Below are 16,760 nucleotides of genomic sequence, written 5' to 3'. Positions count from 1 at the left end.
TTTTTTTAGATTTTTATCAATGTAAATGTTCACAGTTGAGCAAAACTATAGGTTTTAAGCGTTTTTTTAGAATTATAGTGATTTGAATTTTCACAGTTGTGCGAAACTGGGGACAGTGGGTCAGAATTATTTAATGACAGTTGACGAGATTCAAAAAGTTAAAGCTTTATAAACCATTAAAACACAAATTGTCAACATCATGTCACAATAATAAAAGTAAATACCTTTAAATCAACAAATCATACCTGTTTTCACTATTCATTCACTAGTCCGTCTGTAATAAGCCTAAATCACTGGATTTTGACTCTAGTAAGTTCTCAAGCAGAACTTTTCTTACTTTGTCTATCGTTAAATTTCAGTCATCATTGATGGAAATATTTTGTGGGATTGTGTATATATGATGAAATTGACATTTGCCAACATTTACCAATAAAAATCAGATCCTTTCAACTCCACCATGAGACATCATGGCAGTTCTGGGGGGATAAAGATTATTGTGGAACCAAGTTGAAACAAAATGCTTCAACATTTCCAGGCCAAATATTTTTCAGAAGTTTCTGTTCCATGAAAAATTTTGACTTTTCATCCTGATTCAGAGTGAAAATAAATGTCAGAATATTGACCTTTTCCATGGGAGAAAAATTCTGATTTTTGACTAGCTCTATATAAATGGAGGATGATCTAAAATGTGTCAGATGGTGTAATTTACATGTTGAGAAGGCACGAAAAAGGTGTCAATTATGTCACTGTAGACACCCTTCATCTCACCTCTGAACTTTGCCCTGAATTTATTATTCATGGATCAGAACCAAATTCCTTTTTACCTAAAACATTTCTCCACGTCCCCAAGGTGAGCAAGACTCTTGCTGTATGACACTAGCTCTACAAGGAACTTTGTTAGTTCTCAGAGCAAACTATGCTGAAAAATAGCAAAGTACGCTGAATGAAGGATCACAACGCACCAGGATCCCTCTAGAGCAGTGGTTCCCAAACTTTAACAACCTGTGAACCCCTTTCACTAAAATGTCAAGTCTCGTGAACCCTGTCCTAAAAATGAATGTTTCCAGGGATTTTCTCCTTTACCTGAGTATAAATTATAAAAACAATGATCTTGGAAATATAAAATTTGTTTTTATGACATGCTTATTACACACTATTTATTATTAATTATTATTTATCATTAGTGTTTTTATTACATTATGAAAACGGCAACACTCTTCCAAGATCTCACTTTCGTAGCTTGTATCACTTTGAATAAGCCTGTTATAAGACAAGGCTCCTGTGTTTCATCAAGGAGCATCAGATGTGAGACAGCATGAAGGTATTTAAGAAGCCAACTCAAAGAGTTCCTCCTAACCAAGCATTCAGGTCTTGAGCAGTCCAGGCAAACAACCCACGTTACAACAAAGCTTAAACTTATTCTTCATAATAATTTTAAAAACAATACTAGCTGCCTATTTAATTTTAAAAACAGCAAAAAATATCCACCTCCCTTTCCATTTCATAAAAGGAGTCTTGAAGTTTAAATCTCCTCAGTGTGATAGATATGCTTGTTTGATCTGCTTAGCTCTTGGAAGTCCAGGGCTCTGGGCTGCTGGCCCCGTGCTGCCCGGGGTCCCTAGGGACAGCTCCATCCGCCATTAGGGAATTTTTCCCCCGAGAACCCCCTGTAGCATTTCACAAACCCCCGGGGGTTCACAAACCCCAGTTTGGGAACCACTGCTTTAGAACTTGAGGTAAAGAGCAGAGGCTCTCTAGCTGGAGGGCAGTAACAGACTCATACCCTCTGTCAATCAGGCACAGCGGGAGGCCTGTAACACACACACACTTATTGTCACTACAACCTCACCCCCCATGGCCATAATATGAAACACAGAGCTGGAGAATAGCAGCCTGAAGGTTGCATGGTGCCAACACTACATTATTCATCAAGTAAGTGTGTCACATGTGCTGGTGACTGCTATGCTACTCCTCAGGAAAAGGGCAAATGCACTTAACACTAACTGACACTTGGAAGTATTATGAGGAGTAAATATTATTATTTCTTTCATTTTTGTAATCACCAGTAATACCTAGCTCTTATACAGCACTTTTTATCCATAGAGCTCAAAGTGCTTTACAAAGGAGAGCAGTATCATTATCTCCATTTTACAGATGGGGAAACCGAGGCACAAAGAGGTAAATGCCTTGACCAAGGTCAGCCAGCAGGCCAGTAGCAGAGCTGTGAATAGAACCCAGGTCTCCCGAGCCCCAGTCCAGTGCTCTGTTCACTTGGACACACTTCCTAAAGAGCTAACCTTTGAAAGCAAATCACATTTGAACACGTGCCCTCTTTTTAATGGCTAAGACGCCACCAGCTGCTCATATCTTCACTTCAGTAGCATTCCAGTGCATAAATAAATTGCTGGAAATAAGTCCTGTTTCAGGTTGCTACATCCAGGGCCGATATTACTGGTAAGAGTTCCAGCTCCTATTCTTACTGTTCCTAATCAAAGCTTGCAAACTAGTTTGTGTGGGGTTGGTGTGTCTTTCAAAACCAAAAAACCAAGCCCCATTTGCAGAGTCCCTTAAACACACTCTGCAGAGATAACAGCTGCTCTATATTTAGATGTATTTGCCTGTATGAGAGAAGATTCCACTGGAAGTTCTGTATTCATTTCAAATAATTGCCTTTGAGTCTGCTGCCGGGGAAAAGCTAAGTTATTATTGCTCTGAATGAAGAATATAAATGTTTACTCTGCAGTAATGCTGTAGGACTCAGGCAAACTCCATGGCCTAATTAGCTTAGAAGAGAGCATCTGTTGGTAGAAGTGAACCATGAAGAAACTTCATACAGAGACATAATTATTTCAGATAGTATGACGGAAAGAAAAACCAAATCAGATGCATTTTAACTCAGTGCAACAGTCCATCACGAGAAAACACAGGTCCAGTTTCTGATTTCAGTTACTGTTGATGTAAACCTAGAGTAACTTAATTGAAAACAGAGGGTTTACAGCAACGTAACTGAGATCAGAATTTGGCCCCTCATCTCTTTGCTCAGTCAGACTGTTTTGGGTTGTGGATTCTTTAGGATCTGTATCCTTAATATTGAAACTGAAAATAAATAGATCAAAATCTGTTCAATATTAACGCGTTTTGGCCAATCAGATGCTTGTGTTGCGGGCACTAACGACACTAATTGCAACAATTGAAAGAGGGTTAGATTGCCTTGTAGCTACCTTGGTCACAAGCATGCAGCCAATGGAATGGAGCCACTGCTTCCTCACCTACATCCATGTTGCACCTGCTTTCGCTTCCCTCCTTCTTTACAGCAGGAGGGGAGGATCAGGCCCAGCGTATTGAATGCACATATATCAATGGTTTGCAGTTTGCCTCTACCATCCCCGGATGCAAGTCCAGACTTTATTACAGTATAATACAGACTTACTGATTCTCTTCAATAACATAACAAGTGTCATGGAAAACTATCGACTAAGTAGAGTGCAAACAAGACAAAACCAAACCCACACCTCTCACTTGCTTTGATCATTCGATTTGCTGTTGGCAAATAAGGTATTTTGCAAGATTAGCCAATGTATTTCCAAGGTGAGCAGACAATTACTACCACCATCTAGAGATGGATAATGTGATGATTAGTATTGCAAATGTGGTTTTGTTAGTCAAATAAAGGCAAATTACTTTCATTTAATGAAATGCTGTGTTAACGCTACATGTGTTAATTGGATTAAAAAGCATTTAAAGATTGTCAGCCAGTTAGGTTGCTGGAATAGCTTTCAGTTATATGCTGAAAAGCAGTTGTAGAAATGGCCTTCCAAATGTGTCTGTAGCGGGGCAGTCACCCCGCTCCGGCTCAGAAGGGGTTAAAAGCCAGCCCGTGGAGGGGGCCGGGGCCGAGAGAAAGGCATAGGCTGAGTGGGGAAACAGCCAGAGCTGGGGCCACGCCCCAATCAGGCCACAGATGGCCCTATAAAAGGGCTGTGAGCCAGGAGCTCAGGCAGAGTCTCTCTCTAGCTTCTGAGAGAGAAGGACCTGGCTGCCTGGGAGCTGAGCAGGGTACCTAGAGTGGAGTAGGGCTGGGGGAAGGCTAGAGGAGCTGGGGAGCTCCAGCCTGGAAAACCCCCAGCCTGCAGGCCTTGCGAAAAGCCAGAACAGGTACTGGGGTTACAGAGGTGCAGCTTGGGGTTAGGCAGAGGCAGCTGGTCCAACCTCCTTGCCAATGATGAGTGGCCATTACACTGCAGTCTGCCCCAGTGAGCAGGGGTTAGATGATGACTAGCAGTAGCCACTGAGGCAAGGTGGGTTTAGAGGGTTGGGGGTTCCCCTGGGAGGGGAGACCCAGAGCGAGGGGGTACTGCTGGGGCAGAATCCCAAGGTAAAGGGCACCGGGGTCCAGGAGGGACACGGGACCAGTGACAGGTAAGACACTGGCCTGCAGAAGGTGCTCCATATGCTGGAGAGCTAATTCCCTGGACGACCAGCAGGAGGTGCCGCACCAGTGAGTCATTGCTTTGCTACAGTGTCGTATTGCTCAATAACTCCAGTTTGAGTTTGCTCAGCTAACAAATAAAAAGCTGTCATTTTTGCTAACCAGCAGCCCTACACATTCAACCAGGAGTCCAAAAATCAAGCTATGTTCTTCTTGGCTTTCACATCTTTATCCTTAATAAAGTTCTACAGCTGGAATTTAATTAACAATTATGTAGATGATTACATTAAAAAAAAAATCCAGCTCACTCTCCCATAGCTGGATTACCTCTGCCGTGTAAGAGGAGTAAAAAGCTACATATTAATGTGACTAATGTAAGCAGCGAGGACTAAATACACACAGGGAGCAGAGCTGTCACGTGAAAAACTGCCATTTTCACATAGTCACTTTTCTGACCAAAACAGCAGGTTAGCATAGCTAAGAACACATTTCAGAGAGTGTAAAAATGAAATGTTATAATGTGTCATAAGCCAGAAGCTGGGAATGGGCGAAAGGGGATGGATCATTTGATGACGACCTGTTCTGTTCATTCCCTCTGAAGCACCTGGCACTGGCCACTGTCGGAAGACAGGACACTGGGCTAGATGGACCATTGGTCTGACCCAGTATGGCCGTTCTTATAAGTCCTGCCAAAGTTATCCTCAAACTAGGTGTGAGCCAGTATGAAAGTACAGAGGAGATCTTAATATTAGTCTTTCCGTGAAAGGGGTAATGCCAGCAGTAGCAGAGAGGGTGCGTCTTCTCTGCAATCAGAGGTGTGACTGCAGCATGCATAGACATCCCTGAGCTAGTTTGGATGGCGCTAGCTTGCATAACAGCAGCCGTGACACCACAGCTGCGGAGGTGGCAGTACAGGATGGCCGCTCAGGTATATTACACACCCCAGGACCATGCTGCCCTGCCCCGAGTCCTCTATGGGCTTGTCTTCGCTGCTGGAGTTTAAAGCACCACTTACCTGGAGCTCAAGATTTGTGTGTGTGGCTGTGAGTTGGGCTGTGGCAAAACTCAAGTTGTATTATAAACTACCCTGCAAATAAGATGAGCCTGTGGTGATGTTTTGCAGGGTGATCGCTCTGCTCTCACTGGAGCTAGGCTAGCTGGAGTGGGATACCTCGTGTGTACTAACTGTTGCAATGAAGACAAGCCCATAGTGTAGGAAAAGAGATTCTAAGACATAAATCGTATAGGTAGTCCAACCCTGTGAAACAGGAGAGTCTTTCTGTCACACCAGACACCAGGTGAATGAAAGCAGGGAAGTAGCTAGCAAATATGGACTGTTCGTTGCCTCATGCTACAATATACCCATAATTGCCAAAGATAGGCCCATGAGCGCACACAGTCTGAAGGGTAACCTAGATCTGGTGCAATTACATAATTATGCAACAGGACCTTACTAAAAGCAATCTGTGGCAAAGGCAAACATCATGCCAGTTATCACCCACTGTCTCCGGCAATCAGAGGACAAAGAGCACTTGGTTGTACACTTCGTCTACATCCGCTCTGTGGGCCACAAATGAAGCCATGTGAATGCCTCAAATGGCAGAATTTGGCCTTTTATGTGGACTGATGTCTGTGACCCTTAGGTATATGACGCAATGGGTATTTTATTATTATGATTTTATTTTGCAGTAGCACCCAGATGCCCCAATCAAGATCTCCCCTCCCTCCCCCATTGTGCTCAGCACTGTACAAATACATACTAAGACACACGGCCTGCCTCAAAGAATTTACTGTCTAAGAATCTATTTAAACAGATTCCAGCACTAATACTAGAGTTTAAAAAAAAACACCACGGAAGGCAAAGATAAAGGGCAATGAAGTGAAAACTATCTTATACGATTCAGTTTTCCTCCGCTACGGCACTGTTATGTGAAAGGCAAACGTTCATATCACATCTTCCTTCCAAGAGATTTTCACAATCAATCACAACTACCAGGGATTGCAAAGGAAACATGACAGGTATGGTTTTATGAATGTACATAATGATTCACTAACACACAAGTATCTACTCACCCCACTTGCACGCACACAGAGGCATAAAAGAATTTAGCATGACAGTTTTTGATACATGGAGATGATAAAACTTCAGTCTCCTATCCAGCGTCTGTACTCATTAAAGGAGACTGACAAAGGTAAAGGCAGGTAGAAAAAAAATACAGCATAAAAATAGAGCAAGCTGCAAGCAACTGGAAAGGGATGGGGAATCCCAGCCCTCACTCCTTCTGTGCACAACAAACATTTAATCCTATCCAAATTCAGACCTCCCACCTCTCTAGCACGATGTCTCTCTCCCCAAGGTTTTTCTAAGATGTCTCTCACTAGGTTATCAAGACATAATCCGAAGGCAAGCGCTTTGAACGGTTTGTACCTGAATTAATGGAGTTACAAAAGATTTCAAATTTGCATAAGCTATCTACTGCATTTTTTGTTAGAGGATGTTGGCGGGGATGAATCAGGTGCAGAGGAACACAGATACGAGCAGTACCTTACAAAAAAAGGAGCTCTTTTCTCTGAAGAAATGGAGGAAGCTACCTGAAAGCTACTCGGACAACAGCTGCCATGTTTGAACTGCATGGGCGTTTAGTTTATTTATTATAGTATTTTCAAATTGTGCAGTTTCATGGAGAGAAGGTGGTCAGAGACTTTGCCAGTCTTTTATTTTGACTGTACCAGAAAAACCTGTAAATAAACCTGAAACCACAGAATAAATGATTCCTGCTGAGTTTCTGTCCAGTTGTACGGATTCTGGCCTTCAATGTCTGCAGGACGCTTGGCTTACAAACTCTGCAGGAGAATAAGATTTCCATACAGGATCAGTTTTTCCATGAAGATTTTCTATGTAGATGATATTAGGTACAGTATTAGTCAGCAGTATTACTTCTATTGTTCCTATGTTTGAAAAGTTACTATTGCCCATGTATGAATTTCAGCTTTGAAATGTTTGCAATTCACTTTTGTTTTGAAGGTGCGAATAATGAAAGGGTGATGTCCTCAGAGAGGACTGGCTGCTTGAACGGTTCAAATTTTAAAGTGCACTCTGTTGTAAGCAACATTTTATTAGCAATTAAAAAAAGTAAACATAGGAGCTATTAGATAGTAGAAGTGGTAGAATCTGAATTAGCCAGATGACATTTTATGGACTAACTTGTTAAGGACAAATAATCAAGGGCCAGATCCTCAGCTGGTCTAAATGAAATTGGAATGATGTTGTTTTACATTCGCTATTTAATTAGTAGCTGCTACAGAACAGCAGCAGAGACAATGGGTATCATTTTGATCTCAAACATGGTGGTTATCACGTTACAACATCAGCTATTGATTTTTATAAGACGCACATTGATATCCACTAACATATAAGAGATCAGGACTAATTCTGCAGCTGTTAATTTTAATCAAAATGTTCAAAAGGACACGTAGGAGCAGATTTTTATCCTTGCCTGGTAAGGAGCTCTTATATTTCAGTCAAAATAAAATGGGTAGCGGGAATGAATTTTTGCCATTTTTAAAATCAGCATGTCGTTTATTAAATCAGAATCCTGCTTATCTTCTCCTAAGCTTTAACTGCCTTACAAAATCATCTGCATTACAAGTGAAAATCCTTTGAACGGAAAATATTACAGAATCTCCTCTTTGTTCAGAGTAGCAGAGAGCGCTACCTCATAGTGGTTAGCACACTGCTATGGAGAACAGATGCACAAAGAACATGACACTTCATCAGTCACTTGAACGTTACCAAAAATATTCGTTCTCACCAACCTGGAAACCTCTCTTCTCCCTCCACCCTTCCCCCCATTTATTTGATGGTTCCCCTCCAAACTTTTTTTTTTTTTAAGTGCAGCTCCCAAGACAAAATGAGCTGTAGAGGTTTCCATAGAAACCTTGGATTCAGAATAAGGAAGTTGCATTACTGAAGGGAATTAGTACCTATTCCTACATTTGTACTACAGAGGGCTCTTTGTTATCCTGGGATGAATGACATTAGGATTTCATGTAACTGAGAGGGTACTTCTGCATTAAAAAAAATAAAAAGATCTTAGTAGTGTTACTTTTAGAGCTGTCAAGTCTAATTACAAACAGTGGAATCCACCAGCTCTAGGGACTGTGTGAGAAGTATATAAAAAGATGCACTTGAGATCTGAGAAACACATGAACTCAGGTCAACCCTCCCTTCGCTATCTCTGTCTAAATGAAAAATTAGGTCACTGCAAAGATTTGAATAACATTCTCTACCAGATCAATAGCTCTTGGAGCTGCAATAGCGTTTTAAACAAAATTCACTGCATTGCTCAGCAGGCTAACTACTCTGGGACCTGCTCTTGTCCCAGATTAAGTCAATGGGAGTTTTGACATTGACTCCAGCGGTGGGAGAATAAAACACTAGGGTTGATGGCCCACCAGTCTATGTTTTATACACAAAACTCTGCAGTCAGATAAGATGGAAGACTCAGGAACCAGAAAGTGACTTCAGTGTATTTCTAAACTAACCTCTTTGCTTGTGTAATTTTAAATCTATCAGGGAGCAAAAAGTTTATTATCCGTATTGCAGCAGTGCTTAAAGGCCCAAGTCAGGGATTGGGACCGCAATGGGCTAGGCGCTGTACCTTGCATATGATGAAAAGGTAGTCCCTGCCCCAAAAAGCTTAGAACAAATGAGTAATTTCAAGTTGATAAACATACTCATTTTTGTGGTTTCTCAACCACCTTTTACTTTTATCAATACAAAGGTTTTTTTCCCTCTCTCCTGTTGCTGAAGAAGGACCTCTGGGGAAAAAAAAACTGGGTACATTTAACTGACAGGGGGAACTTGGAAGCTGAATATGCACCAAGTTCTTGTCAAATTAAAAAATAAACAAAGAATTTCTTCCCCTCTAATCTCATTCAGCCACAGGGAGGTTTGCCTAGGGACGTTGTGGAATCTCCATCATTGGAGATTTTTAAGAGCAGGTTAGGCAAACACCTGTCAGGGATGGTCTAGATAATACTTAGTCCTGCCATGAGTGCAGGGGAATGGACTAGAAGACCTCTCAAGATCCCTTCCAATCCTGATTCTAGTGTCACTTTATGTGCTTCATGTTACAAAAATAGGTAAAAAATGTTCAGAACTGTGAATTTTAATCTGATGGAAACCCTGTTAGGGCTTTGAGTTAAAACACATGAGGACCTGATGGTCATTTACACTAAGGCTCCTCCAAGCCATTATGGCAGAGCAGATGGCCCTTAAAATGGGTACGAATTAGGGTTGAAAAATTCTGAATTCTACATTTTTACCAAACTGTTCATTAAAAATACAATTTTCAATTACCTAGACTCCAAAAAAATGTTGATGAATTTTTTTATCAGCATTTTCAGGGCTAAGGTGAATTGCACTTACGTTCGTTAAAAGGACACTTTACGTTGCTAGACAGCTGGAAAAGGTGTTTAAGGCTACGTCTACGCTGGCCAGCAATTCGGACAACAGGGTCCAAATAGCAGCATGCACCAAAGTGCTGCAGTGTAACTCCCCTGTGTGGCCGCTGCTGGTGCAAGCCAAAAGGTTCCTAGTTCACATGAACGTGGTTCCACATGAGAGAGTTTCAGCACAGCACTTTGGTGCATGCTACTATTCACACCCTGTAGTATGCTGCGGGGCAGTGTAGACAAACCCTTTGTGTAAATGAGAACCAGACCACACCGAGCCAGGAAATTCGGGGGGGGGGAGGGGTTCAAAAGCACTCAGCATTTGGCTAATTCATCTCCTACTGAAGTCAATGTATTTAGGTGCCTAAAGAGGCAGATGTGGACAAGAGATTGACAATGTGACCCTGGTGAACCATAAAGGCAAATAAAAAGCACCCCAAATGTATGCTTTTTACAAAAAATCTCATGATTTTTAAGCCAATCTTGTGGCTTTTGGAGCCTGACTCACTTGGGGCTGGAAATACTGGGATTAAATTTACTATTTGTTTATACAGCACCTTCCAAAACGGGCCCGAACCTGGTTGAGGTCTCTTCAGTAAGAATAATAATTAATAGCACCTCAGGTTTATCAACTTGACATTGCTATAGGCCCTACCAAAAATCAAAGCAAAAAGAGCTAGCTCTTGGAATTCCATTTCCCAGATCACAATCCTCAGGGTGAGGTCACAGAAGGGAAGAGGCTGATACAGTTCAAACTCACAGGGACTGCATAGCACCAGCTGCTCGCAGAACTCAGTTCTCCAAATAGCCACTCAGCAGTGGGAGGTCACAGAATGGAGCTGCCCCAGGCAGGGCTCAGACACATGCTTTCAGTCGCACCAGCTGCTCTCAGACCTCAGTTGCTCTGATTGCTCCCCAGCATGGTGAGGGTACAGAAGGATGTGGGCTCAGTATGGATCATGTTGAAGGGGAAACTCTGGATGTGCAGAATAAATGTTCTTGAAAGCGCATCAATTTACTAAAAGCTCCAACCCCTAAAAGCTAATAATGGTTAGAACAAGATGTGGAATACCCAGCCATATGCTGAGGTTACATTTGACCCCTAGATTTAAAGTCCAGAAGGGACTATTACAGTCATCTAGTCTGACGTCCTGCGTAACACAGGCCAGAGAACTTAACCCAGTCTGTCATTCCTGCGGCAAGCCCATAACATCTGTTTGAGCTAGAGCTTAGCGCTGTGTGAAGCGAGCACAGAAGTGGTATAGCAGCTTCCAGACGCTCTATTAATACATTAGAAGGACTGGTTCTGAACCGAACTGCAACTTCATACTTTGGCATAAGGACTCAATCATACAAGGTGGAGACTGCCCCACGCTCAGTCCCTTTCTGGTGCGCTCAGTGCCTTGCCGGACCACGTGAGTGAATTGTATGAATCTAGTGGTATAAAACAAGCAAGTGCCCATGGAAACCCTTGATTGTCTTTCATAGCACTGGGGGCTAATTCTGATTCAAAACAGAAATCAGTGCCAGTGCAATTCAACAATATACACAGCCAGATTCCCATTTACACATATGCCCCTTTATTTACATGGCCAGACTGGCACCAAGGGGTATCACTGGGCCAGATTCCCTCACCCTGGATTCTGCACTGCAAACAGTCCTCACACAGAACTGATGGCAAATGCAATACCAAGTGCCTTATTTACAGTGTAAATATAACCGAAGACGTTCCCCACACCTCATGGTTCTTACATTCTTCCCAAGCACAGGGTGAGAGGGGAAAAGAGATCTCACCTCTCTGCAATCCTGGGTTTCTCTAGCCTTTCCCTCCAGCCTACCTCTCTCCTCTTCTTCTTCCTATCTCTCTCTTAGCTGTCCTCACTTAATGAGCTGAGCCACCATGTTAACTGATTAATCATTCCATCCCTAACCAATTATCTCTCTAATTTGCCCCATGTGGGGATGCTTACCAAGTGCCCAGAGTGGTAAGTCAGCCCAAGGCTACTCACACTCTGTCACAAGGGGCCTCAGAGCAAATGAACACCTGACGCATAGTTTCCAGCTAGTTCCCACTAGTGTGCTATAACTTGGACCTGTAGGGATCACCTAGCAGAGTGAAGGGATAGAATAGTCCCTGTGCTCCTTCAATCTTTGACTTCTCTGCTGGGGCCGACCATGAAGGTGATGGGCTCTGTGCTTGTGACATCTGACCGTTAGGAATTGGGTTGAGACCCCCAACTTAACTCCCATGCTGTAAGACATCAGTCACTGGCTGGCAATTTGCTATGGCCACTACAACCAACCCAGCTTACATTAGAACTGTTGTCCTTGGAGAGTCCATCACCAGTCCCCAGAGTCTGTCAGTGCCCCCAATATATTTTAAAATGTTAAATTCTTGCATTCTGGGGGAAAATGTTCTAACATGGAAGACAGAAGGGTGGCATTTACCTTAAGGTGACATGAGTTGCAATGTGAAGAAACCAAGCTATGTTTCCATATCAATCATAAATCATTTGGCTAATGTTTTACAGGCATCTCCACTTTTAACTACTGAAAACAAACAACTGAAATAGCAAAGTGCTGTTGAGTATGTTTTTAAATCATGCAGCACCCCCACCCTCCAAGAGTCATGGTTGGCACTGTCCCATACACTGTAACAATGGTACAAGGCCTAACTCTTGCCTAACAATGCTTGAGCAGATGGGATTCTCTGTACCTTTGCAGTAATGAATTCTAATGACTAAAAATGAAATATTTATTGTAGATGTTCAGACTGCAGTGAATTTATTCAAGGATTCATTTCTACGGTTTATTGCTCACTGCTCCGCTTGCTCAGGGAAATACAGGCGATACACACAATACATATGGTCATGGGTACCTGGAGAGTGAACAAAAGGGTTTCTTTTGTCTTAGGCTTCCTTTATAGCTGCTTCCATTTTCTCCATTTTGTTGCACAATGGTTAAACACGTGTGCAAAATCAGTTTCGTGTATTATGGGCTATAAAATAAGGTTAGTCCTATCACCAGCCAGCTCAGAGTTCATGCTTGCAGTTTTGAATGTTTAGCAGAAATATTATATTTGGGAATGGAACAAGCCCTTGTGATTCTTGCTGGTTGACATATCTGAAGCCAGCATGTCCCAATGCACTGCACTGCCACCGCTGTTGGAAAGTTTGCACCTGTGGCTTTTTTAGCATGCACGTCTGATGCGCACTTCCACTGAGCCCAACCACATAACATAGCTATGGAGGCTTTTACTGATCCATCATCTCGGCCTAATTCTCAGTTACACTTGGACCCTTTGCACTGCCTAGCATGGCCATAAAGTAATTATACGTGTAATCTGCACCCACATTACAGCCCCTTTATACCACCAAAAATGATGCACAGAGGCCTGAGTATCAGAATCAGACCCAATACGTTTTATTATTAATAATTATTATTACTTATTTGAATTGCAGTAACACCTAGACGCCCCAGTCATGGACCAAAGCCCTCATTGTGCTAGGCACTGTATAAACAAAGAACCAAAGGATTAGCCCCTGCCCCAAAGAACTTACAATCTAAGTTTATGTATCTAAGTATGTAAAACACAGTTATGCCCAGTCTTGTGATTGCATAGTGAGTCTCTCCATATTTAGAGTTGTTCTTAAAGTCCCAGCTCCTGGAATCAAGTGATTACGTGAGAATCTCAGCGGGCTTTTTGTTTTTAACTGAAACTTCCTAGCTTTTGTGACTGCAGAGAAAATGTTTCTCTGGGAACAAAGGGTAACAAAAAGCCACTCTGGGAGTGGCTAGGTCATTACACATATTGAATCTATTTCCCTATGTAAGTATCCTCACACCTTCTTGTCAACTGTCTAAATGGGCCATTTTGATTATCACTACAAAAGTTTTTTCTCCTGCTGATAATAGCTCATATTAATTAATTAGCCTCTTACAGTTTGTATGGTAACTTCCACCTTCTCTGTATGTGTGTGTGTGTATATATATATATATATATATATATCTTCTTACTATATGTTCCATTCTAAGCATCCGATGAAGTGGGCTGTAGCTCATGAAAGCTTATGCTCTAATAAATTGGTTAGTCTCTAAGGTGCCACAAGTACTCCTGTTCTTTTTGCGGATATAGACTAACATGGCTGCTACTCTGACAAAGGTAATTAGGGTGACTTTGAAGGAGGTCCATCACCGGTACTTAGCTATAAAATTGACATAAGGCCATTTGCTTGTGCCTCCATCATTCACAGTACATTTCAAACAGAGATGAAGACCGAGATCCCGTGTTTACAGTTCATTTAAATGACATCGGAATACAGCATAGACAGGGACTGTTGATTCCATCGTTGACCCTACTCATACATATGTAAATACACAAAAACACAAACATTATCTTCCCACATGTCTTTTGAGGTTTATTTATTTTGCAGGATGTTTAACCCGTTCTGGCGATGCGTCACATAACCCAATCCTGAATAAGTAACAAGTAGTGAATGATGTACATGAACGTAATTTTGCCTTGCTAAAAAGTTTAAAACAAAAAACACCCTGAAAAAAATCATCCTCCTTCCCCTTCCCCCAATCCCAGTGCCCAAGATGGGCAGAAATCAGCCCTGGTTCAATAGCAGCATTTCTATACCCAAAAATGTGACAGCTATAAACTCTGCTCTCTCTTGACACTACATCACTAGAAAGGGGAGCCCGGATTCAGGAAAGCAGTTCACTTAATTCTCATGGGCTTCAATATGAGTAACACGTGTGCCCTACCTGAATGGGAAACTTATACTTTATACCACCGGAGTGGCAAGATTTCCCAACTTCCTAGTTTTACTCAGCACCGCGCTAGCAAAGGCCATAGATAACAGACTTTACATTCATTATGTTTATATGCATACAAAAGAGATCCCCTACTCATCCCTGAGTAAGGCAAGCTCTATCTGCCTATCCATGTCTGATGCATTATGAACAGCCACAAATTCCAATAACAAATAACTCCTTCTTAGAGAAAGGCTCCAATTCATCTTCTATTGCACAGCCCAAGTAATAGGAAACAGCTGAAAAACCTTTCCATACAAATCCCACTGAACAAAAGGCTTTTATTATAAGTGGTTGTAGAAGGAAAGACAAACCCTGTTTTTCTCCTCAAAACTCTTTTTTAAAATTCTCTGAGAGGGAGACTTTTCTCCAGAGGTACAAATTCAGTCTCTCTGAGAAGCTGAAAGGAGATTGGAAGAAACATTTTTAATATTGTTTAAGGTAATTAACATAATACATGATTCAACATCAATAAAAGCCCACCTTTGCCATGCCACTGGCTTTCTATTTATCAGAGAGGCTATTTGCTAAAAGGAAGGGAAGAGCTGTCAGAAGCAGAGGTAATAGCATAAACCAGAGCAGAATTAGGAGGGAACATGAGTTAATGAGCAAAGGAGACTTTGATCTGTGGACACTTCGGATACGTTTTCCCCCTTAATTTCCTGACAATCTAGTTTTTTGGACATCCAACTGAAGCTGAGATTCTGTGCTGTGTCTCAAGGTGGCACAATACTGAAAGACACAGCCCAAATGGAGTGGGGGCAAAAAGCTGTCTTTCTGCCTAGGGTGATGCTGGCAGACCCAGTGCCAGCCCATGCCAAGGCCCCAGTCCTCACTGAACACTGATAAATGCACAGCTAGAATCCAATCTGGCTCACCTGTGTGTTAGTGTTTAGCCTTTGTGGAATGTTTATACAATGCTGCATGTATCAATCCTACTTAAAATATCTGTGTCCCATGTGATAAGGTAAAGTTTAAATCAGGGGTCGGCAACCTTTGGCACGCAGCCCATCAGGATAATCCCCTGGCGAGCCACGTGACATTTTGTTTACGTTGACCATCTGCAGGCACGGCCCCCTGCAGCTCCCAGTGGCTGCGGTTCACCGTTCCCGGCCAATGGGAGCTGCGGGAAGCGGCAGGCCACTGGGGACAAAACTCTTTGTAGATTGCTTCCCCCACACACCTGAAGTGGGTACATCCACAAGACCTTGTCCCATCACAGCTTGAACACTGGGGGAAGGGAATAAAAATGCTTGTTAAGGAGAAATTGTGATCCCTAAGCGGCTTGAATTCTGAGGGCCAAAGATTTCTAAGCATAAGCAAGGGGTTCCCAGCTTTTAGCTTGGGTTAGCCCTAACAGACATACAGATTTTCGTTATTGTAGAAATTTCTATTACCTTTTGAACCTAAGACTGTAACTCGTTTGTGTGTATGTTTATCTGCTTTAACTTTGTAAACAACACTCATATTTCTTTTTCCTAGTCAATAAATCTTTAGATGGTTATTACAGGATTAGCTATGAGCGCTGTCTTTGGTTCGAGATCTGAGGTACAGCTGACCTGGGGCACGTGACTGGTCCTTTGGGACTGGAAGTAACCTGAATATTATTGTGATTTTTTATGTAAGGGACCATCTATCACAGAGACAAGCTTACCTGGGTGGCAAGACAGACTGGAGTGCCCAATGGGAACTGTCTGTGACTCCATGGTAAGGCTGTTATAGTGCTTTAGGAGTTCACACTTGTTCCTCGGTTGGTGAAATCGAATTATAGAACATACAACTAGTTTGGGGTGTGTGCCCTGTTCCTGGACAGTCTGCCCTGAGGCTGGTACTCACACCCGTGAGCCTCTCCAGATAGCTTGACACCTGGCTAATTCTGAGCAGCGCCAGCTGAAGTGGGGCAGCCAGGAACCACTCTACCTTTTGGTTCTCCTTCCCCTTTGGATACGCGCTGCCCTGTAGTTTGCTGCAGCACAGAATACCTGTGCAATGGGAATGTCTCATCCTGCCTCTGCCCCCAGTATTTTCCTGCATGGGACCCGTTCAGTACCTTTGC

The 16,760-nt window shown here is 42.4% G+C and overlaps 1 protein-coding gene across 3 annotated transcripts in view; it reads right to left on the bottom strand.

Moving 5' to 3' along the window:
- The window catches only part of SLC24A3 (solute carrier family 24 member 3), a 324,638-nt gene that overhangs the window by 126,027 nt on the left and 181,851 nt on the right, over positions 1-16,760 (bottom strand). Inside the window, exon 1 of one of the 3 annotated variants that reach the window (XM_075127266.1) lies at positions 6,503-6,580. The exons of the other annotated variants lie outside the window; for them this stretch is intronic. Coding sequence (XP_074983367.1) covers positions 6,503-6,542 — 40 coding nt within the window. The 5' untranslated portion in view covers positions 6,543-6,580. Of the gene's footprint in view, positions 1-6,502; positions 6,581-16,760 lie in introns of those variants that run through there. 3 annotated transcript variants of the gene reach the window in all.

This window comes from Caretta caretta, chromosome 3 (assembly GCF_965140235.1).
Source record: "Caretta caretta isolate rCarCar2 chromosome 3, rCarCar1.hap1, whole genome shotgun sequence".
Lineage (NCBI taxonomy): Eukaryota > Metazoa > Chordata > Testudines > Cheloniidae > Caretta > Caretta caretta.
Note: the sequence above shows the minus strand (reverse complement) of the source record. Positions and strands in the feature narration are given on the sequence as shown.